A 24,684-nucleotide genomic window follows, 5' to 3' on the forward strand; every position below is an offset into this window, starting at 1 on the left:
ATGGAGCTGCAGTAATGCAAGGTCAAAGGATCGGTCTTTGTGCAAGATTACAAACTAGTATTGCACCATACATGGTTGGCATTCACTGCATGGCCCATCGAATGAATTTAACATATAGAATTGTAAGCAATTTCCCTATAGTGTCAAAAGTTGAAGATCTGGTCCACGAGCTCCACTCATACTTCTGCCGAAGTCCTAAACGTTTTGCAGAATTTCAGATTTTTGTTGAGGGAGTAACAGGAGGAAACAAGCTTCTCAGGGATGTTGAGACCAGATGGATCTCCTTGCATGGACTAGTAGAACAAGTTCTAATAGAATATCAATCCTTGATCGGACTAATGTATGAGCAACACCTCATAGTAGACAAAGCTCCTGATCTCTTACATAAGTTAAGTGATATAGAGACTCTGTTAACTTTAGCTAGTCTTCTCCCCATATTGGATTCAATGAACAAACTTGTTAAGAAAGCCCAAGACAGAACTATGTATATCAATGAGTATAGCACTCTACGTAAAATGACATGCTTGAGCCTGGATGGTCTATATTCAGATCTAACAAGGCGAAGCCCAAATTTTTTAGGTGGCAGATAATTACAGATTTGAATCATGCTGAATTTTTTTTACATTTCAATACAAAAAATGAGTTATGTGTCTTTGTAAAAGGATTTCAGATACCAATGCACCAATCTAAGACGGGCAAGCGAGGCAGAGCACTACCAGTTAAAAAGGAAGATTTTGACAGGATTGTTAAATCTGTTGGTGATAATTTGAAGTCTATTGCATATGAACTTTCAATTGAGATTCGAGAAAGATTCCCTCAAGAAGAAATACTTGAAGCCATGGGTTGTGTGTATCCTCAATTTTGGTATTCAATTGGAGATAATCCAAATGACGCAAAGATGTATCATAAAAAACTAGAGGAATTGATATTGACATTTTCAAAAGATGCATATTGCAATGGACAACCAATAGAAGAAATTTTAAATTCAGATCATCTTAGAAAACAATGTAAACAGTCTGCATTGGTTATGAAACAACAGTTGGTTAACTTGGAGAATCCATTTGAACCTGGATCAATCACAAGGCTTTGGAAAAGGATAGATCAAAGTGAAGCATTGCGTATTGCAATACCAGAATATTTGAAACTTATTGATTTATGTCAAACAATGATATTGGGGTCGGTGGAAGATGAGAGAGTTTTCAGTGCATTAGGGCTTTTGAAATCAAAGATCAGAAACAAATTAGACAAGAATTTGGAAACTTGCTTGAGGTTGTTTGTAACCCAATATAATGTTAGAGATTTTCCATATGATAGGGCATTGGCAATCAGGAATTCCATGCATGATAGACAAGGGGTGTGCAACACTTTAAAAGCTAGTGGTGCTAGTGCTAGTGCTAGTGCTGAGACAAATGAATATGATGGATCGCAGACTCAGAGTCAGCATGAAGACGAAGACATTTTTGAATACCCGACTCAGAATGAAGATGAACTTGTTAGTACTAGTTAGTTTTCGGATCTTGAGTCCATTTGGGATATAGAAGCCTCAGACAGTCGGACTGAATCACTGAAGTGAATTAGTAGTTAGTTTATAGGTGTTTATAATTATACTACAATTCCTGAGTCATATTACAATTTCAATTTGCAAAATTGCAATACTATAGTTGTCATTGATGATTTTTGATATTGTATTCCTTGAATTTGTCAATTAGAAGTAGAACGGATACTTATTTCATATTTTTAGTTGTGAATTTGAATTATTACTAAACAATTGAATTATTAGTAAATTGGTATTTGGTTCCACATTATGTAACATGTTGAACATGAAATGCAACAAATTTGTGTCACAAGATCCATAAAATTATTCATATTGCATAACTGTTACTGCTAGAACCTTTCTACTGTTCTACATTAAATGCTTAAAATGATGTTCATGGCGATTAGGGTTTTGTGTTTTTTTTTTTTTTGCCTTAGTTGGCTAGTAAACCGAAGTTGTCGTGCGTTGAAAATATAAGTTGTCCTCTATTTATTTGTCCATGTCAACGTCAAGTGTGGTCAAATGGTTGGTTAGACATGTTTAATGGTTATCGCTAGCTCACAGGTCCTTTATCATCAAGTCAGTTTAAGTCGCGAGCTTGCGAGTACTGGGAGATTTTAGTTGTCGCTAGCTTGCAAGATGTTTTGTACTTGACCATTTTATGTTGCGTTGCGATGTAGTTGGTATCGCAACTTAGTTGGTTTCGTCGCTTGCTCACAAGTTTTGAAGTTGTTTAGCATTTTAAGTTGCGATCTGGCGACATGTAAGTTTTGGTCTGATTTTGTGGTCATCGCATGCTCGCGGGTTTGTAAGTCTTAAGTCAAAAAGTGTTGCGAGCATGCGATGGCGGTTAAGTGCCTTGTTATCACAGGATCGCAAGGGTTTAAGTCAAGTTAAGTTTCGAGTTGCGAGCTTGCAATGAAATAAGTTATTTTGTTAGATCAACGGATGTTGCTCACTCGCGAGATTCTATGAGGATTCATAAAAAGGGTTGCGAGCTTGCGATTAAGAGGATTTGGTAGCATTGTCGCTAACTCGTCGGTTCCTTTCCTGATTGTTATAACCGGTTGAGAGTGTGCGATTAAAGATGGGGATTGACACGTGGACTTGTTTGTCAAGTTCTGTAAAAGTTTTGACACGATTGAGCCGAGATTTTGACATTTGTACAATTGCATTAATGCATTCTATCAGTTTAATTGAATTAATGCCACACTAGCTAGTTCATGCAAGTGTGGCAGTTAATGAGACTTGGTCACTTGAGAGAAGTGACAGTGCCCAAATACCATTTTATGTTGCGAGGTTGCGACTGGGTGTGATTTTATGTTATCGCAAGGTCGCGAGGTGTTCACGGTTAAGTCATTTTAATTTGCGATCATGCGATGCGGTTAAGTCGCTTGCTTGCAGGTTTTAAAGTTGTTTAGCATTTTAAGTTGTGATCTGGCGATAGGTAAGTTTTGGTCTGATTTTGTGGTCATCGCATGCTCGCGGGTTTGTAAGTCTTAAGTCAAAAAGTGTTGCGAGCATGCGAAGGCGGTTAAGTGTCTTGTTGTCATGGGATAGCAAGGGTTTAAGTCAAGTTAAGTTTCTAGTTGCGAGCATGCGATGAAATAAGTTGTTTTGTTCGATCAACGACTGTCGCTCACTCACAAGATTCTTTGAGGATTTGTAAAAGGGGTTGCAAGCTTGCGATTAAGAAGATTTGGTAGCATTGTCGCTAACTTGCTAACACGTGGACTTGTTTGTCGGGTTTTGTAAAAGTTTTGAATGCCAATCGTCAATCAAATAGAAGGGCATGAATTCAAATTTCGCTCGAGTACTTCAGTTTGAAGTTTGAATTAATGTCATTATGCCACAGTAGCTACTAGCTAGTTCATGCAAGTGTGGCAATTAATGAGACTTGAGACTTGAGAGAAGTGACGACGCCCAACATTCAAATAGTAAATACCATAAATTGCATGATCGAGCCGAGGTTTTGTATAATTGCATTAATGCATTCTATCTTCAAGGTAATCCAGTGAATTGAGCTCTGTTACAATGTTGGAGAATTCAGAGTGTTGGGTGTGAGAAAATTTCAAAAAATTGGTTAAGTTTTTCTCCTGCAGCTAAAATGAGCCAGGTGACAAGTGGTACTGGAGGTTCCAAGCCCAAGCCCAAGGCCACAACAAGTGGAGCAGGTGGACCTAGAGGTTCCAAGGCCAGTGCCACTAAGGAAATGATGGTTAAGAAATACAAAGATGAATTTGTAGATTTGATGCCAGGGACTTCCGTTGCTTTGAATACAAATCATTTGGCATGGAGAGATTTATGGAGCCAATGCAGAAACCTTACCATGCTTAATATGACTGGTTTTGCTTTGTTTCATTATTTCTGGAAAAATAGGGTTAAGGGTGTCCCGATGTCAAACCCTTGGGATTTAAATATGGCAAAGTTAATTGTGCTAGATGTGTATGTTGATGTGGATTTGATCAAAGAGTTGGGCAAACACTATTGCCCAGTATCTAGGGTAATCAGAAGAAAGAACCAGTCTGCCCTAGTTTCAATTAACAGAGCTAGCTTTGTTGAAGCTTTCCAGATTACTGATGCTGCATGTACAGATATAGATTTGGAGCGGATTGCAGAGGATTATGACAAATACAAAGGTGTTATCAAGAAGCATGCAATGCCCAAATAGATGCCTAGGGTGAATAAGATGCCGGTTATAATTCTAGAGAGTATCAAACCACCATTTGACATCACACCTTTCCACCATTATATGCATTGTACAATCTATGGATTATGCAGAGTGTTGGCTTTTGATGGAGATTTAACAGTGTCAGCTGAATTACTGATGATGGCTATGGACATTCAACACGCAGATGTTAACAAAGATTATGATTATGTGGGCTATGTGGTTGAACATAATCATAATGCTCTAGTTGAAATTCAGAGTGGTGCACTCAGCCCTACATTCAAGCATTATTCATTGCTGATGCATTTAATCTTGTTCTATAATGTTGAGTTCTCCCCATTCTTGTTTCCTTTTCTTTGAAAATTGGATTGTTTCGCCAATTATGGAAATGCTAGGAATAAATAGGGAATGATTGTCAATTAATGTTAGGAGAGTTTTGAGACCTTACCAGTATGTTCCAAACTAGCCTATTTCACATAACTGGGGGGACTTTTATTTTTTGGATAACTTTACTGTGATGAGAGTCTATGGGTGTCCTCAGCCTCCCCATATTTTACCAAAATTTGTTCCAATTAGGATTGCTTTTATGGAGTTTATCTGGCAATTGACCCTAGTTGAAAAAGAATACCTTGATAAACACAGGAAGGGTTCTTTTCTTCCTAGGCTTTGGGTTGCATCTGATTTTACCATTGGTAGGAGTTCCTTTGATGAAGTAAACAATTTCCTTAAACAATATAGGTTGGTTAATGTTGTGTCTAGATTCTGTGATCCAGAACAATTTATTAAAGTTGCAATGCCAAAAATGACACCTTGGGCCACAATAAAGGACCATGAACCATTGGATGATGAAGATGTGGTTAGAAATTTGCTGAGAAAAGATGAAGTACAAGAAAGGAGAAGAAAATGGAAAAAATTGATGAGAGTTGAAGCAGAATTGTTGGCTACTGACCCTAGTTTCTCAGGTTTTTGCCCTAATAGCCCGTACCTAGAGAGGATTAACAAAATGTTGAGCTTATATGAAACTTTGATGGAACAAATGCCTCAAATTTCAGAAGTGACTGCTCAGCAGCAAGACCCCCAAGATGGACATTCTTCACATGGAAAGAGGCCACTTAGTGTGTCTGCTGATGATGTAGAGAGTGGGGATGAAGTTCTATCTACTTGAGTGTGAGCTACAAAGAAACAAAAAACCACTGAGGTTGGTACAATTGTGAGGAGAGACCTTGCTAGAGCAATTGTTACAGAACAAGGACACTACTTTCATCAAATAAGGACACATCTTAGAGAAGCAGGGCAGAATGAAGAATAGGGAGAAACAAACAAAGCCCTTTCTCAAGGCTTTGATGAGCGTATGATGTTGTCAAATGAGTTCATGAAAGATGATGACTTTATTAAGTCAAATGAATTTAAAAATTCTTTGACAAGGTTGAAACAAAATCAATTAAAACAAAATCTAATCATAGAGGAAGCAAATGAAGAAAAGAAAGAGGAGATCATCAAGGCACTGCAGGAATATGATCCTGACAGGGAGGAAATATCTATGGAATGGGCAAGACAATTGATAAAGAGTACCAGAATGATTATGATGCTTGATTGGGATATCCAGTCTATTTTTATTATTGATCAGATTAGGAAGCAAGAGGACCCAATGTTTAGAACTCAATTTGAAATCGGAGATGTAATAAGAGGATTAGGATTTAATCCTAAGTCAAAGACACTTGTTGCTTGGTCTTTGGCCCCTTCCACTCAAAAGCCCCACCTTCTAAATGTCCAAGTAGAAAAGAAAGCTAATAGAATGATTTGGAACTTGTAGAACACAACTGACACGGAGATTGCCTCATTTTTTACTCAAGTTTCTTTCATGAATTTATCAAAAACAGAGGATTTGTCAAGAAGATACACAGAAACATATACCCAATTGATTGCATTGTTTAAAAAATATGAAGAGACACTGATGAAGAAGGGCGCTCTGAAGGAAGAGTTAGTGGAGTTGAAAGAAAAAATTGCAAATGAGCCCCCTCCAATACAGATTACAGAACAAGTACAAGAAATACCAGCTGATGTGACAACAAAAATGGAGGAATACACAGGGAAAATTGAAAAGCTTGAAAAGGAACAAAATGTCAAGGCTCTCTTTGTTGTGTCAGGAATTCTGAAACACAGGATTAGTGTATTGAAAGACAAATTGATGGTTGTGCATGATATGCACATTTATTTGAAAGAGGCAAGCAAAACATCCTCTGAGGATGTTGCTTTTCTTGGACCTTTGTTCAATGTTTGGTCAGGAAGAAGCAGATTAATGGATAAGCTAGATACTGCAATGATGTATAGTGATGAGTTCCCTCCCAGGATCAGTGACACTAAAGACATGGTGGAGGTAATGAATGCAACTTATGGATTTTTCATAGGGAAGGATGTGTTTATAAATGAAAAATTGCAAACATTTGGGGAAGGTTATAATAAATTGGTGCCTTCAATTTATGGTAGTAATGGAGATTTGAAATCAATTTCTGATTGGACCAGCAAATTTGATTTGATTCTGGAGCAAGAAGAAATAATCAAGCATGTAAATGAACAGGTTGATGCCGATTTCCTTAACGGTCTGCTTGATTCACTGTTCAAGGTTAAGTTGACCATGCAAAGTTTGTTGTTGAGTCCAGGGCAGTTACAGATGCCAGATGGATAGATTTAGTTGCAAAGTTGGAAGAGGTAAAGGCATTCAGTTGGCCAACAGACAAAGAGGTGGACAGGTGGCAAGCCATGCTAAAGCCAAAGAAGAAATCTTAGGTTGAGGTTGCTACCCAAGATTCCTCACAGTAATCCTAAGCTTGTTGAATCCTCAGGTTGAGGTTGCCACTTTTATTGATCAATGATGTTGAACTTGAAAACTCTTATATTAATATAGTTATAATAGCTCAACTGTTCAAGAATTTGATAAGTGCATAGTTGAATCGCATTGTGAATTTACTTTTTGATATCATTATGAATATAATATCAATATCATTTGCAGTTTGAGCAATGCGATCTTCACATAATTGTCTTTGTGTTGAATTTATGTTTTCACTATGAATTGAATGGTCAAGGGTTTTTCAGTTTACATATGAATCTGGGTTGTGTAACTGTATGTAATGGCATTATTCATAATTTCATTCCTATTTATCTGCAAATGAATCTTATTGAAGTTTATTATCAGGTTGTCTTGAATTGTAAGTGACTCTATGCCCTAGGATAAGGCACTTGTCTATTGTCTTGATGTTTTACTAATTATGTTGTATAATTGTATCTAATAATCTATTGTGGTGTTTAATACTTTCATTCTTAATACTCTTATGATTTTATATGCTATTGATGTTTATGTAATATATATGGAGGTGTTCTATGACTGTCTATAATTCGCCCACCCATTACAATGAGGTGAATCCTTAATTATTTAATATGATTCCAGACTAACCAAAATTTTGCATTCCTGGGCATAATAGGATTAGGAAGCATTAAATGAAAAATTACATACACCATAACAATGCAACAAATGAAAAAAATTAAATCTCATGATTCTGATCATTTGAAAGAGATAGAATTATACACAAAATAAATTTATATATAGACAAAGCTTGACACTAAATGCTTTTCATTTTCTCTGTAAATGACTATACAGTATACAACTTGCTCGCTTCACCTAGAGTCTAGAATCACTACTGGAACCAGAAAAAGGAACCCTAATGACTATACAACTTGCAAAACTGCTTGAGTCATGCCATTATCACCCTGATGCCTTCATTTCAGATAGAATGTGAGATGTTATGTTCTGTCCAAGTCCAACAGATCGTTTCCAAATTGAGGAGGAAGCCTTCATGCCTAGGAAAAAAGAAAATGGAAAGAGGAACTTGAGCCTTCATGCCCACGATCAAGGAAAGTGGAAATAGGAGCTTTAGGGTAAATGTAATCTTTTTTTTTGGGGGGGGGGGTTGCAGCTTCCATGTCGTCACAAAGATGACTGGCTGCCACTCCCCACCCAAACAAATCCTTCTTTCATTCCTCTGCGGGCTCCTTCTTCAAACCCCTTGCCATCCTATGGCAGAGTAGAAGCAGAGGATGTGCCATGCTTGGCCCTTCTTGACAAAAAAGGCTTTCACACCCCCTCTGGAAATCCTTCTCACTTTCACAATCCCTCTGATAATAAACAAACTCAGATAGAAGAGAACAAAAAAACACCCATATGGTATCACAAAGCACACAACAAGTAGAACTCCATGCACGATCCTGCTCAAACATCGTCTTCCTTTCTGAGGAAAAAAACCACTCTCAAAAAATGAAAAAGGTTTATTTTCTCTTCTACCAATTAAGTCACCACTCCATTGTATTTATAACATTTTCACACTTCATTTGGTGATGCTCATTTTGCATTCACGTGAAAAATTATCATTTTGGTGGTTTTCAACATGACTGTAGACTCTAGATTCCTAGAAGTCATCATCATGCCTATCAAATCCACTGCATCCTGCTAAGGCTCATCTATTGTGAACTATTTTGTTCTGATTTTATTCCTCCTTGATTGGACAAATTCTGCTTCAAAATCTCTGACAACAAGCAACCTGAGCTCTTATTTCTCAGAGAAATTTGTGATCTCCCATCTCTAACTCAAAAGCTATCAAATCCTTTTATGCCTCTGAAACCATCGTCCTCGCTTTTCTAATCAACCTCGACTCAAGAGAAACCTTCAAACTAGTCCCTCAGGAATGAGTCAACATCCAAGCCTTAAAAATTTTAGGTTGCGAGCTAGTGACCAAATAGTTTGTGGTTAAGTTTTATGGTTATCGCCAGCTCGCGAGGTAAAATGTCTGAAGACGTGATCAAGCCGCGAGTTGGCGACAAGTTGGTTTGGGTTTACATCGCGAGGTCTCTAGCTTTTTGGGTGTTAGTGTTTTATGTTATCGAGCTGGAGATTGTTAGTGAAATTGCTTTGGTCGCGAGGTCTCGAGATGGTTTGAGATAAACAGTTTTATGTTGGCGAGTACGCGACAAGGGTTAAAGTTTTTAAGTTACCACTATCTCCAAGTCACTGTGGTGACGAGGACTTAACATTTGTGGTCGAGAATTGGCGAGTGCCAGTTCAGTTTCCCTTAGTCGCTAGATCTCGAGGTTAAGAAGGCTTAGCATTTTCAGCTTGCGAGTTGGAGATAGAGAGAGTTGACGCCTGTGAAAGGCAGAGAGTTGATGACTGTGTGCCACGTGTTTTAATTACTTAAAGTTAATATCTTAAAATCGCCAACATTTTATTTTTTATGGTTTGAAAATAGCTTGAAATCACCAATATTTTTTTTTTTATGGTTTGAAAATAGCATGAAATTGCCAATATTCTATTTTTATGGTTTGAAAATAGGTTGAAATCACCAATGCAAATATTTTTCTGGTTTTAAAAACATTACCATTCGCCTATGCAATTATTTTTTGGGTTTTAAAAATAGTACAATTCGCCAGGTTTTTTCACAAACTTTGAACGATCACGACTAATTCGCCAATGGATATTATTATTTTTCTCCATAAACCGCAAAAATTCGCCAGTAAAATTAAAATTTTCCTCGGAATTATACAACTTTCGCCAGGTTTTTACACCTTGTCCAAGGGGGGGGTTTCTTAAAGTTTTCCCTATTTTTATGTTTGTCAAACTTGGATACTCGAAGCATTTTAATTTTTTGACCTTTGGAGAAGTTACAACATTAATTTACATCCAACATTCCATTTGGAAGTCATCAAAGAAGCTACCATGACTCCTTTTTGTCTTTATTTATTTTTCTCTCTTCCATAGACAACAACACAATCGCGTTGACATTAGTGTGAGTGCATAAGAGTTTGAAAGTTGGGTTTTTGAAAACTATAACTAATATGCAAGAAAACAAAAAGAGAGCTTAGAAGAATTTAAGATTTGAAAAACTATTAGGTTGAGCATAATTTGACACTATTTTGGATCGATCAAGTAAGCATCAATGAAAGGGGTTAAGTGTGACCTAAGACATGTTTATGTGTAAACACTAAAGTGAGTACAACTTATAGGTGGGAATTGCAGAAGATAACACCATATAGTTACTACACCTAGAATGCCAATACCAAACCTCTACTTAACAACACCACTATTTGTAGGAAGCCTTTCTCCACGAAGAGAGTGATCCAACACCAATGGTCATAACACAAATTAGTATTGTGCCACCCACAAAGCTCTTCTTCCATGTGAAGATATAACTGCTTCACTTGTTTTTCTGTCATGTGAGCATGAGTGATTTGTTAGTGCAAGCATATATATGCATTCCCATTTGTGATTTATGTACATTAATGGTGAGTCAACTATAGAATGTATAAGGTTTTGCAATTTATGAGTTTGAGGTTGAGTATTAGCATGCTATAGAAGTGTTGACATAAGGGCTACATCTTTTGTGGGGTTCTCATTGTATTGTAAGCTTTGTGTTTGAAGTAATATAGTAGAGTTACTTTTGGTTTGTGATTTTTACTCGAAAGGACTTACCCACACATTGTGTTATGAGCTCTTCTTTCTATCATCTATCTTCGTATTTATCTTATTCTAAATTTCATTAAGTTATCATTAGTTTTAGATAAATAAGATTTCATTATTCTAAGTTACTCCTAGTTTATATAAACATTATAAAATCAACAAATTAGACTAGTTAATATACTGTTTGCAATTATTTTCATTCCAAGTAATTATAAATGCATTTAGTATGTGTATGAATGAATCCCTATGCTTAATCTATGCTAATTAAACAAATGCAAGCATCAAAGCACAAATCAAGTTAGATTAATTATTCTCAATTTTAGAAATAGATAAATCATAAATATTAAATGTTGATTAAGAAAAGATTGTGATGAAAAATGTACTTGGCTCTATAATAATGGAGAACGCAAAGAAATAACTATAATGCCATATTGATAATCCAACAACTCTATTGTGGACTAATTTCAAATCAGTTAATTTCCATGCATAGATATGATTTATGGATCATCGATCTAATTTGATATAATGCACCCTATTGTTTTTTTGATTCATTGCAACATTGAAAAATACCTTGGGAAGGTTATTAAATCACCAAGATCAAATTCTTTGAGATCATCTCCTAGATAGATTAGTTTTATGGTTGTAAAAATGATCAAAGTCATGCCTTTAGGCATGCATATGCTAGATCTAGGATGATGATGTAGATCTAGATTTTTTTAGTGCTCTCAAATTAAAATTTTCCTTGAAGTGGATGATTAGATATCCTATGATAAGAAAATCAATGCAATTTAATGCCCTTTAGTACAAGAAAGTAACAATAAACCATGCAAAATTTGTATAAGTTGGTTCATGGTGTGAAAGAAATGGGTGGAAGTTTGTAAAATTAAGAATTAATTTTGCAATAATGAAATTGATCTTATATCCACATGGTTGACCTTGGGGTACAAATGTTCTCAAATAAGAAATGTTAAGATATGACAAGTGCAATAAAAGCAAAATACATGAGAAAGTGTGTGAAAATGGAAAAGATATGAACAAATATGTGGAAATATGTGTAGGCAAGTAATATTAATGAATAGGGGAATGAGCCTTACTTTATACAAAGTAAGACTATTTATTGATGTGGAATTATATTAAGACATTATCTTAAAATAAATTCAAAATTAAATAAGAAACATATTAAATTGTAAATCACCCTTACAATTTAACTATTTAAAACAAGATTTTACAATCTATATAAATAATTATAAATATTTCTAATAATTACTCATATATTTCACATCAACTCTCCCAAATCACCCACACATAGAAGTCAAAAATATAAAATATATTACCAACTTACTCATTAAAATAAAAGGAGAAGTCAAAAGTAAAATATAAGGAAACAAGAAAAATTGTAATAAAAGGAGAAAAAAGCTACTACGCAAAACTGTGAAAATAAAATAATTATCAATGTGAAAATAACCCTGAACTGCCGCCGCAATTGGAGAAGAATGTTGAACGGATAGACGTCAAATGAACGTCAAATTTAATTTCGGGGGAAGATTGAATGTTGTGTTTTAAGTGGGATAGGGACAAAATCATAGCCATCACCATCACCATCACCATCACCATCACGCGGGATCCAGGCTGCCAAAAAAACATTTCGATTTTCTTTCTACGCGTGCCGGTCCCGCTTGGCCTAAATATTCTGATTTTTGACGCGTGCCGGTCCAGCATACGCAAAATATTCTGTTATTTTTTGACGCGTGCCGGTCGGACATTTTGATTTGTGAGTTTTGAGCTTCTGAAAATAGCTAGTTTACTGTGTTCCGTAATTTGGAAATCCGTGGTTCAATCTGTATTCAAACCACGGTTAAGGTGTTGTACAGGAACACAAGATCGCTGGTCCGCACAGCAAAATGTGGATTGGGGTAGGCTCTGAGGCTAAAAACATTTTCGCTGTTAATGTGAAATAGATTTACGTGGGGGAGAGGAGGAAAGTAGGAGCTGATTCGGTGGGAGGTTGTTGAGATTGCCCGTAAGTTTGAACCGTTTATTTTGTTTTTGACAAATTTTTTTATTGTTTTAAGATTAGCTGGATTATCTGGTGCATTGACTTGGCATGCCAGTGAAATCCTGGCAAGCAATGCGCATGGCATTTCGTAAGTAGTAGTGTTATTCCGCGTTGGGTCGAAGTTGCTGAGAAGCAATGTTTACATCTGGATGATGGCTTGTTCAAGTCCATAACATCCCGAGCTGGATCTGTGATTTTCTGCAGAGGGCTGGCTTTCATTAGTTTTCCTGAGTGAGATTGTGTGATTCTTCTCAATACTGGGTGTGAGGTAGATCTGGGATTGGAGTAGCAGTAATTAGGAATGTCTAATTTGAATCCAAACCTGTCTCGGAGCGCAACTAGAACATCATTTAAGGGGCAGAGTAACAGAGCGAGCAATGTGACATTTGCTCGACGTACATCGAGTGGGCGGTATGTGAGCCTGTCTCGAGATGATATGGATGGAATGACAGACGATCTGAGTGGTGAATACCTGCAGTACACGGTGCAGATTCCTCCGACACCAGACAACCAGCCGATGGTGGATCCTTCAGTGGCGGTGAAGGCGGAGGAGCAATATGTTTCGAATTCTCTCTTCACAGGGGGTTTCAACAGTGTAACGAGGGCTCATCTGATGGACAAGGTGATCGATTCGGAAGCGAGCCACCCTCAGATGGCAGGGGCGAGGGGATCTGCTTGCTCAGTTGAGGGTTGCGATGGGAAGGTGATGCGCGACGAGAGAGGGGAGGACATCCTTCCCTGTGAATGCAATTTCAAGATTTGCCGCGAGTGCTACTTTGATTACCAGAAGGATGGAGGGGTTTGTCCGGGCTGTAAGGAGCCTTACAAAGTAGGGGATTTGGAGGAGCAGAACGAGGCGTTTCGCAATGCTGCCCTGCCTCTGGCGCCCACCGGTAAGTTGGATCGCAGGATGTCTGTCATGAGGTCAGGGAAGTCGCTCCTGATGAGGAGCCAAACCGGAGACTTCGATCACAATCGATGGCTTTTCGAAACGAAAGGGACCTACGGCTACGGGAATGCCTTTTGGCCCCAAGAAGGGGTTATTAATGATGGCACTGGCGATGGGATGTCTGGAAACCTCACCGACTTATCTGACAAGCCTTGGAGACCTCTCACACGGAAGATTAAAATTCCTGCTGGCATTCTTAGTCCTTACAGGTTTCATTTCTTACTTGTTCACTCATACTGTAATTACTTGCTAGATATGAGCTTTTCAGCGTTCTGGGTAGATATGAGGTATTCGGGGACCATGAAGTTTGTATCAACGTTTACAGTAACACTCTGTCATCCATCATCAGCAAAATAGAGGTTGGTCATCTTTTTCTCTCATCCACCAGCATGAGGAAAAAGCGACCATCCGTAATCTTTTTCCTTCATTCTGACCGCAGGAGTATCTGAAACGTTGATATAAACTAAAGTCACGCAACTTTTTCCATAAGCGTTTCACTCAATTAGGATATTGCATGTGAATTTTTCTCTAGTTTCAATTGGGTTAGGCATGCTCTCTTTCCAAGCTTTTACCGTTTACAGGGCTGGAGTGATTTCTTTTGGTGTAACCCTTCTAGTTACCAGGTTTGCCTGGTCTTATCCCACACTAGAGAATATCTCTGTAGTCCAGCTTTGAGTTCTGATAGTCCTAATCGACATGGATTGGCATTTGAGCCGCCAGCTACACTAAGTTCCAACTAACATTAAATATCAATTGCTTCTCTGTGCATTAAATTTTGTTCTTATTCATGCACTTTCTTTCATGTATTTTTCCTGTCTTAAAGGATTTATTCAATGATGTATTTTCATGAGTTGCATTTAATAGGTCGGCTTAATGCTTTTTAGCTAATTTTAAATGACTGCTTGTCCTGCAGGCTGCTTATATTTTTGAGAATGTTTTTCTTAGCATTATTTCTGACTTGGCGAGTCAGGCATCCTAACAATGATGCAATGTGGTTATGGGGCATGTCTATAGTATGCGAAATATGGTTTGCTTTCTCATGGCTGCTGGACGTGTTACCCAAGTTGTGCCCCATCAATCGATCCACTGATCTGAATGTTCTCAAGGAGAAGTTTGAGCAGCCCAATCCTGAGGATCCATCAGCACCATCAGACTTGCCTGGTGTTGATGTCTTTGTTTCTACTGCTGACCCAGAGAAGGAGCCGCCTCTAGTTACTGCTAATACTATTTTGTCTATCCTTGCTGCTGACTATCCGGTGGACAAACTTTCCTGCTATGTGTCAGATGATGGAGGAGCTCTTCTAACTTTTGAAGCTATGGCAGAAGCTGCAAGCTTTGCAGATGTTTGGGTCCCTTTCTGTCGCAAGCATAACATTGAACCCCGGAATCCTGATAGTTATTTCAACACCAAGGGTGACCCTACTAAAAATAAACTGCGTGCAGACTTTGTAAAGGATCGAAGAAGGCTTAAAAGGGAATATGATGAGTTCAAGGTGCGAATCAACGGACTCCCTGATTCAATTCGGCGCAGATCAGATGCTTATAATGCTCGAGAAGAAATGAAGGCCATGAAACTTGTAAGGGAAAACGGTACCGACCCATCTGAAGTTGTAAAGGTTCCAAAAGCCACATGGATGGCTGATGGCACTCACTGGCCTGGGACGTGGACTGTATCAACTTCTGAACATTCACGAGGTGATCATGCTGGAATTATACAGGTACTACTTGGGCTTTCTATATAACCATGTTTTCACATTTTGTTTGAATACATTTAGTCATGCCTAAGTTAAAAGCATAATCCTTAAGCAAACTAGGTAGGTCCCTAGTAGTGATTGCCAATGATATCTTCTCTACTCTTAATGGAATGTGCAGGTGATGCTCAAACCTCCTAGTAGCAAGCCTCTAATAGGTTGTGCAGAAGATAAAATCCTTGACTTCACTGATGTGGATATTCGATTGCCTATGCTGGTATATGTATCTCGTGAAAAACGGCCAGGATATGATCATAACAAGAAGGCAGGTGCTATGAATGCTCTTGTCCGGTCTTCAGCAATCATGTCTAATGGGCCATTTATCCTCAATCTTGACTGTGATCATTATATTTACAATTCACAGGCAATTAGAGAGGGTATGTGTTTTATGCTTGACCGTGGTGGAGACAGGATATGTTATGTTCAGTTTCCACAGAGATTTGAGGGAATAGATCCAAATGATAGGTATGCAAATCATAATACAGTATTTTTTGATGTGAATATGAGAGCTCTTGATGGCTTGCAGGGTCCTATGTATGTTGGAACAGGATGTGTGTTTCGACGAATAGCTTTGTATGGATTTGATCCTCCGAGGTCAAAGGAACATAGTGGTTGTTGTGGTAGAAGAAAGAAAATCAGCCAAACTCCAAGTGAGGGAGAGACACATGCCCTCAACATGGGTGATGGTAATGAGGAGGAGATGAATATATCTCTTCTTCCAAAGAAATTTGGGAACTCCACTCTTCTGGTAGATTCTATTCCTGTTGCAGAATTTCAGGGTCGACCATTGGCAGATCACCCTGGTGTGAAGAATGGTCGCCCACCATTTGCTTTGGCAGTTCCTCGCGACCCACTTGATGCTTCCACTGTTGCTGAAGCTGTAAGTGTGATTTCATGCTGGTACGAGGACAAGACACAATGGGGAGAGAGTGTAGGTTGGATTTATGGTTCTGTAACTGAAGATGTTGTTACTGGTTATCGCATGCATAATAGGGGATGGAGGTCTGTTTATTGTGTAACCAAAAGAGATGCTTTCAGGGGCACAGCACCAATCAATCTTACAGACAGATTGCATCAAGTACTAAGATGGGCAACAGGATCTGTGGAAATATTTTTCTCGCGCAACAATGCCCTTCTTGGTAGCTCACGAATAAAATTTCTCCAGAAAATAGCATATCTAAATGTTGGCATTTATCCTTTTACGTCCATATTCCTTATAGTGTATTGCTTTCTTCCAGCACTCTCTCTTTTCTCAGGGCAATTTATTGTTCAGACACTCAATGTGTCTTTCTTGATATATCTTCTTATCATCACCATCACTCTCTCTCTCCTAGCAATTCTAGAGATCAAGTGGTCAGGCATTGAGTTAGAAGAATGGTGGAGAAATGAGCAGTTTTGGTTGATAGGAGGTACAAGTTCTCATCTGGCTGCTGTCTTACAAGGATTGCTGAAGGTTATTGCTGGCATAGAAATCTCATTCACACTAACCTCTAAATCCGGAGGGGAGGATATTGATGATATATTTGCGGACCTTTACATAGTGAAATGGACTTCACTCATGATTCCACCAATTACAATTATGATGGTCAACCTTATAGCCATAGCTGTTGGATTTTCTAGGACAATTTACAGTGAGATACCTCAATGGAGCAAGCTAATTGGTGGAGTTTTTTTCAGCTTCTGGGTGTTGGCTCATCTGTACCCATTTGCCAAGGGCCTGATGGGCAGAAGGGGAAGGACGCCCACTATTGTCTTTGTCTGGTCTGGTCTTTTGGCCATTACCATTTCACTTTTGTGGGTTGCTATAAATCCTCCACAAGGTAGTCAAGGAATTGGTGGAAGTTTTCAGTTTCCATAAGATGTCACCAGGGCTTGTCGCATAAAACCTGTTGAAACTGATAATCCAGTGATGTTGGAGAATATATTTGCTGCCTGGATGGACATGACTAGCGTCCATAGCTTCACACTTTAAGGTGTGCATTCTTGAAATTTATCAATTCTTTGTGAGAAAATTGCAGTGACACATTCTTAGTTTTTTTCTTTGAACAGATGATCTACTCCATTGTAAAGAAACTTTGCTTCAACTTATGGGTTTGGAGTGAGTGTTTTGCTAGTGTCTTCCTGACTCAGTGAACAGTGCCGAGTAATTAGTTTATGTGGACATCTATGATTGAGTACAATTGCCACGACTACAGAACTGCAGGACATTGCCTCTATTTTACATTTGTAGCAATTATGGATCCTATTTGCTTTCTTATTTATTATGAAACACTCGACTATCTATGTCAGCAAATGCAATTAATTTTAGGGAATCAAATGCGTGAATTCTAACTGTTTAGTCTAATTAATTACTTGAAATGATTTCTGATTTGACTCTAATAGTAATAGTCCAGGATTCGGAGATGAAAATTAGAAGAACTATGTGTTTCACATCTGTAGTCTGCTTTGTACAAAACAACTTCCAATCATTAGTAAGGATGATATAATGCTACATCTGGTCACTCTTCAAAATGCCTTGATGATATTGAATCATCTCATCTTTGCATGGGATTGCAAGCTGGAAGACTTATCTGAGAATTCAAGTCGCAATACAAATATGCTGGTCAGTAGACACAGGCTATTGACTCTGGAATTTCCTTACAAGGATTCTAAGGTGGCCGAACATAATTTCTTTAAACCAGTTCAGTATACAAAATCCTAGTATTTTTGCAGGTTGAACTAAGAGTGAAGAAAACATCAATGATCGAAGTATAGACAATTTTATGCTGACAAAACTAATGCATTACCCTAATATATTTGTCTGATAAAGGAGAAACTGAATGTTACTAAGGATGATACGAAGGTTATAAAGAGGAGTAAACCAAATATTTTATAGGTTGATAGGCGAGTTTTAGCTTACTAGTGAGCATATATTATATGCTCAGTTACACTCTATTTACAGTTTTGCATTTGTATTTTCCTGATTTTTCTAATTTACTCACACCATTACATATGATCAAGCTGTGTATGCTGCATAAACCTAGCAATTCTTCTACATGTTCATCTTCCAAGGTTCTAATTCCTTGCTGGTTTTCTTCTTCTACCATTTCACTATCTTCATCATTTCCTAGTATATTGACTTGTTTATTTGTTGCCCTTACATTAATGTTCCCTATTATAGAACCTAACCAAACTTAGTTTTAAGCTAAAATATACCTCCTTAGGCACATTATGGTCAAGACCATGCTGCTTATACATTTTGAACTTCTTGGGTGCAATATAAGATGTAAATATGCTGATATTTGTGTTATTCTCTATGAGTGTTTTTATATTCTAGTACTTGTATCCCACCATTCCTTTATTAACACCATTGAAATTCCATGATCCGTGCCCTCTTTTTGGCTTTATTTTCTAAAATGTGCGCTTACTGTTGTAGGTTTCAACTCTTGGACTTCGGTGCTAGATACGATGTACATTCAGATTTGTGCTCATTTGAGAAAATGCCTGGATACGATTATATAATCAATAAATGGCACAATCTCCTCTCATGCCATTACCAATCCATTTACGCACATTCCTACATGTTATGCATGTATACATATATTTTAATATATTCACCTAGACTATGTTTAACCCATGCTTATATTTACCATTTCCATTTGGGTCATTTGCGTAGGCACGTGATTGATCCCCACACAAATCTAATACCCAAGATTTTAAAAATTCAAACTTAAATTTTCGTCAACTTTTGTTGATTCATTTATGTTTATGGTTGACTAATTGTACGCTTAGTTGATTCATTATGTATTAAAATTAAAATAAAAAAATCCTAAAATGTTAATATATGGATAATCTACAAGCCATAAGGATAACTAAAGATATTAATAATGTATAAATTTAATTATTATAATACTAATATTATTATATAACATGTAATTATTTTTTCTCTCTCTATAGAATCAGCTCTTTTGTTAATGTATGAGTCATAGGATAAACTTTATTCTAATCAATTCTATTTCAACATATTATATTATTATTGTAGATATTTCATTCTTATGGATCGTTAGTATGAATTAGTTGAAATGGATCGTTAAAATGACTATTTTTTGTATTAAATTTTTTCATGGATGATTTTTATGGACATAAAACCTAAATATTTTTTATTATTAAAATAAATATGAAGAAATGAACTATGCAAAAATTTAATCAAATAATATAGATTTTAAAATATAATTGAAACATCAAGGAGGTTCAAAATAAAAGACAAGGAAACAAAGCAATTAAAAGGAGATTCAAAATAAAATACCAAGGAAACAAATCAGCCACAAGGAAATAAATAGTTAAAGATAAATAAAATCATAACATAAAATTAGTAAATTATAGTTGAAAAAACTAAAACCAAGTCCAAGTAAGGGTAAGTGTTAAGGCCATTCTAAGTGATTCTTAAAAAAACTACCAATATTTACCAATATTTCTACTTAGTTAAGAGTCTCAATTTTTTTTTATCTCATCCCAAAGATCCAAATACCCACCACAACTCTCCATACAAGTGCTTTTGGTCTGCGACTTTGAGCTAACCAGATTTTCCTCCACAATCATATACATCAAATAAGTTGTCATGAATCATGATGTATGTTACAAAATTTAGTACTTTTATAATAGTTTGAGGGTTTAATGATCTTGTAGATGGTAGCCCCCCCTAACTCAATACTCTAATTTAGTTTGTTATGAGGTCTTGTGCTCCATGAACAAAACAGTGTCTCTTCTTCTCATTATCGTGCCCTTGTTTCTTTCTCCAGGCTTTTCTAGTTTCCTCCTTTTGCTTATTCAAGGTATCCTTTTTGTCTTGAGTAGGTGGTTTCACATAACCACTCTTGCAAAACTTTGCTATATGCCCAAAGTAATTGCACTTGTAGCAAATAGTATTGTAGTTCAGACCAAAGTTATTTCTTCTCTTTAGTTCTACAATCTACTACATTGTGTAAAAACTTATTGCATGCATAGTAGTAACCATGAAAGGAATATGAAGTCATAGAATTATATCTTTGAGGCACAAATGATTTCTTTCTTATGTACTCATTTCTTCTTTCTTTAATTATAGATTCAATAGCCTTATAACTGTATATGGTGAAAATGGATAACAATGATAACAATATTGAAAGGCTAAATGAATTCAACCACAAAACCCTAGCCTAACAATGAACAAAGATCCACCATAACATATGAAGATAACCTAAGACAATGCAAATAACTCAAAATAACAAAGATTATACCATCACATGTCCAATAGGGTTTTGATCTCCATTCTTTCTATCTCTATTGATCTTGTTTGATATGCTTGCTCTCAGATTTTTGTATGCACAAGAGCTCAATAAAGAACGAAATGTGGTTGCAAGTAGGATCGTAGTGTAGCAAGTTGCATGAAAGATCATTAGCATGAGTGATTAGGGTTTGACAATGAAGAAAGCATCTCCTTAAATAGAAGACACAATAAGAAATGGAGGGTTAAGATTGAGAGGTGTAAAAAGAGAGGTCGGCTAGGATTAGAGGGTAGGTAGAGGAAATAATAAAATAATGAAAGAGGTAGGTAGTGTATGAATTAAGAGATGAATGACATGTGTCATGTGTAGAAAAAGATAATGAATTAATTAAATAAATAAAGATTTATTTAATTAATAGAGGAAATAGGATAATTAAATAAATAAAATATTTATTTAATTTAGGAAAGGGATAATTTAAATAAATAAATGTATTTATTTAAATGAGAAATAAGGCTAGAAGAGGATAAATGAATTAATTAAATAAATAAAAATTTATTTAATTAATAGAAGAATTAGGCTTAGATAATTAAATAAATAAAATATTTATTTAATTAGACTGGACAATTTTGGGTGTCTACAATAACCAAACTAATTGCAAGAGTAACAATAACCATGAAATGATTGGGAGTCCTAGAAGTAGCAACTTGCCTAGGGAAAGATTTCTTAAAGCCCTTCATCTGATTGCTAGCTTTATTCATCTTTAGACTCCTTCAAGTCTTCTACACAAGTTTCATTCTTCTTAATCTCACAAGTGTTTTTAGATGCACATGACTTTGAATTTTGACCACATGACTTTGAATTTTGACCCTTTTCAAATCCAAGACCACCCTTATCCTTTTGGAATTTTTGGCTATTGATCATCTCATCAAGGATGTTGGTACTTTTCTTGAATTTCAGTTCTTTGTCAATTTGATCCTTTTCTTTCTCCAATTCTTTCTTTAAAAGTACAATCTCTTCCTCAAGCTTTGAGCATTCAAGTGATTTGTCATTAGGCTTGGTATTAAGACAATCTTCAATTCTTTGTCCTTCCTCAACTTGAACTTTTAGTCTGTTGATTATTTCTTTTGATTCTTTGAGTTTGATTATAAGCTTTCCAAGTTCTTTTCTTGCTACATCTAGATCTTCTAGTGCAGTTATGAGTTCTCCTTCATAATCATCTTCATTGAAGTCAAACATGTCTTTATCATCTTCAAGAGGATTAGGCAGTGCATAAGATCTCATATGTTCGTCTCCAAGACCTACCTTAGCTATTACGCTTGTATAAAGGAACCTTTCTCTAATACTAATTGTTGAATACACAAGAGCAGGGGGGATGAATCATTACTTAATCAATTTCTTAATTTGATCAACAACCATTTTTCAAAAGTAACTATCTAAATGTGAGAAGAAAAACAAAGAAGCACACAACCATAACACTAGATTTACATGGAAAACCTAACAAGAGAAAAACTAGTGAGAAAGTTGCTTGGAGCTACTATCCAATTCTAGCCTCATAAACGTATAACCATGATTACAAATTTATTTTCGGGCTTCAACCCAAGGAAGCAAAAACTCCCTAAAATGCAATAACCTTGTTTTAGGGCATCAAACTAAGGAAGAAACAACTCCCTAAAGTACAATTTTGGAACAAAAGGAATGACTTTACTCCACCGAGAAATCAACAATTATTTTTGTTCGACACCACTAACTTCTTTCGGCTCACTACCTTTTGCACATTATCAACACACGCACTCCCTCCCCTCGACAATTTTATATATATATATATCATCCACAATCTTCAAAACCTCAATTAGGTTGACTCCAAGATGACATGTAGATGAGACATAAATTGTGTTTATTAGTCAACCACACGAAATGTCCTTTGCAAGTACTCAAAACATCAAATAGGTCAATCGTAAATGAAACATGCAGAGCATTACACTAGTTGACCACAAAACTCATAAATCATGAGAGATAATGTGCTGCAGTTCAAAACAAGATTCAACTAGGCCCAACCACATCTCAATGCAAACTATTAAAGTGGCACAACCACAAAGAAACATGCGGCAGGCATAAAAGCAATGTCCCATCGGCCAATCACCCATTAGTCACCCAGAGAGACAATAATGAATTGTTTGTAATACAAGAAGGAGATGAATATCACTATGCAAATGAAGATACATATAATTTTACCCTTTCAAACAACTCTTTATACATCCTTTTTCAATATATGATTGATACATGTTGGCGCAAGTACATAACCACTTGTACAAGTGAAGATGAAGCATATCGGTTCAATTGTATCACTTTGGCATTATGAAAGTTGAACTTGTAGCTGACCAAATCTTCTAGAACTTGAATGGAACATAATTTAGGCATATTGTATCACATACTTAAAATCACATGACCTTGATGATTAGTTGGTGGAATACAAATCATTCCAACTTGTCTTCAGAGATCCTTTGCCTTGGCGTAATCTAGTACACTGTCACCTCTAAATTTGTTTGCATAAGAGGCGATAACATGAAACTTTGAATATACCACCTTTAGATCTCAACAATCTTAAGTTCTGAACTACAAGACAATATTGAAACAATACTCAATGGAGCATTAACTCGTTAAGGATGTACATATGAATAGTAAGGATATGAAATTCAAAATATAAGGTAAAACTAGGTGTAGTTAATATTTACTCCTTGTCTTCCATAGTACTACAATATTGAATCTTTGTCTTCCACATCATCACAAGGTTGAACGACACCATAAATTTAACATGTAGATACCATATATGCACTAAACTCTTGCTTAGTCATATCAGTGTATCATAGGTTAGCATATGGATGTATCATGGGTTGACATCAATGACAAAATACTGCCTTATAACTGCAACGCATTTTCCTAACAAATCTTCCACTTGTCGAACACCTTGCAAGAGCAACAAGAGGGGTACCAATATCATATTTTAATTTCTAGGGGTCGAGAAGCCCATAGACTCTGAACACCATCTAAACTTCTTTGTGCTCACAACCTTAGTTAAATAATTTGTAGCATTCATCAAAGACCCTACCTTAACCAACTTCACCCTACCATTCTCAACCATATCTTTGACATAATGATACTAAACATCAAAGTGCTTGGTCTTGGCATGAAAACTCGAGTTCTTAGCTAGGCAGTTTGCACTTTGACTATCACAATAAACTATCATTGCATTTTGTTTTATTCCAATATTTGAACATAGTTTGTTGAGCCAAATGAAATCTTTACAAGCATGAATAGCTGCCATATACTCTACTCCGGTAGTGGACAAAGTCGTTGCTTACTCATCCAACTAATTGCACCACCAAATAAAGCAGACACATAAGCACTTGTGGATCTTCTGGTATCAACATCACTTACCCAGTCTAAATCCACATAACTATGAATATCAAGGGAAATTTCGTCTCCTATCAAATTACCATGATAACACAAATAATACTTTGAGGTTCCCTTCAAGTATCTAAAGACTCTTTTAACTACATCCCAATGAGCTCTACTAGGATTTGACATATATCTAGAAAGAACTCTCACTTCTTGGGCAATGTCTTGTCTAATACAAATCATAACAGACATCAAACTTCCAACTGCACTTTGGTAAGGTACTATGTTCAAGTCTTCCATCTTTGATGGAGATGTAGGACAATTTGAAACAAATAACTTTGTTCCAATTATAAAAGGCACACATAATGCTCTTCAATCCTACATGTTAAACTTGAACAAAATTGAAGTCATATAATTATTTTGACTTAGCCATAGCTTTAGTTCACTACATCTATTCTAATTTCCATCGCAAGAATTTTTTTAGCTACACCAAGATCTTTCATTTTGAATTTAGCAGCAAACTAATACTTCATTTATGAAATCATAGGGTTCCCTTTACTAATGAATAATGTGTCATCAACATAT

General features: G+C 36.4%; 1 protein-coding gene across 1 annotated transcript; it reads left to right on the forward strand.

Moving 5' to 3' along the window:
- The first annotated feature begins 12,504 nt into the window (after positions 1 to 12,504).
- Positions 12,505 to 17,794, forward strand: LOC131065554 (cellulose synthase-like protein D2). The gene is made up of 3 exons (XM_058000102.2): positions 12,505 to 13,921; positions 14,626 to 15,430; positions 15,585 to 17,794. The coding sequence occupies exons 1-3, from the start codon at positions 13,065 to 13,067 to the stop codon at positions 17,319 to 17,321; spliced, it is 3,399 nt and encodes a 1,132-aa protein (XP_057856085.1). The 5' UTR covers positions 12,505 to 13,064; the 3' UTR covers positions 17,322 to 17,794.
- Positions 17,795 to 24,684: the final 6,890 nt, after the last annotated feature.

Source organism: Cryptomeria japonica, chromosome 1, assembly GCF_030272615.1.
Source record: "Cryptomeria japonica chromosome 1, Sugi_1.0, whole genome shotgun sequence".
In the NCBI taxonomy this organism is placed as follows: domain Eukaryota; kingdom Viridiplantae; phylum Streptophyta; class Pinopsida; order Cupressales; family Cupressaceae; genus Cryptomeria; species Cryptomeria japonica.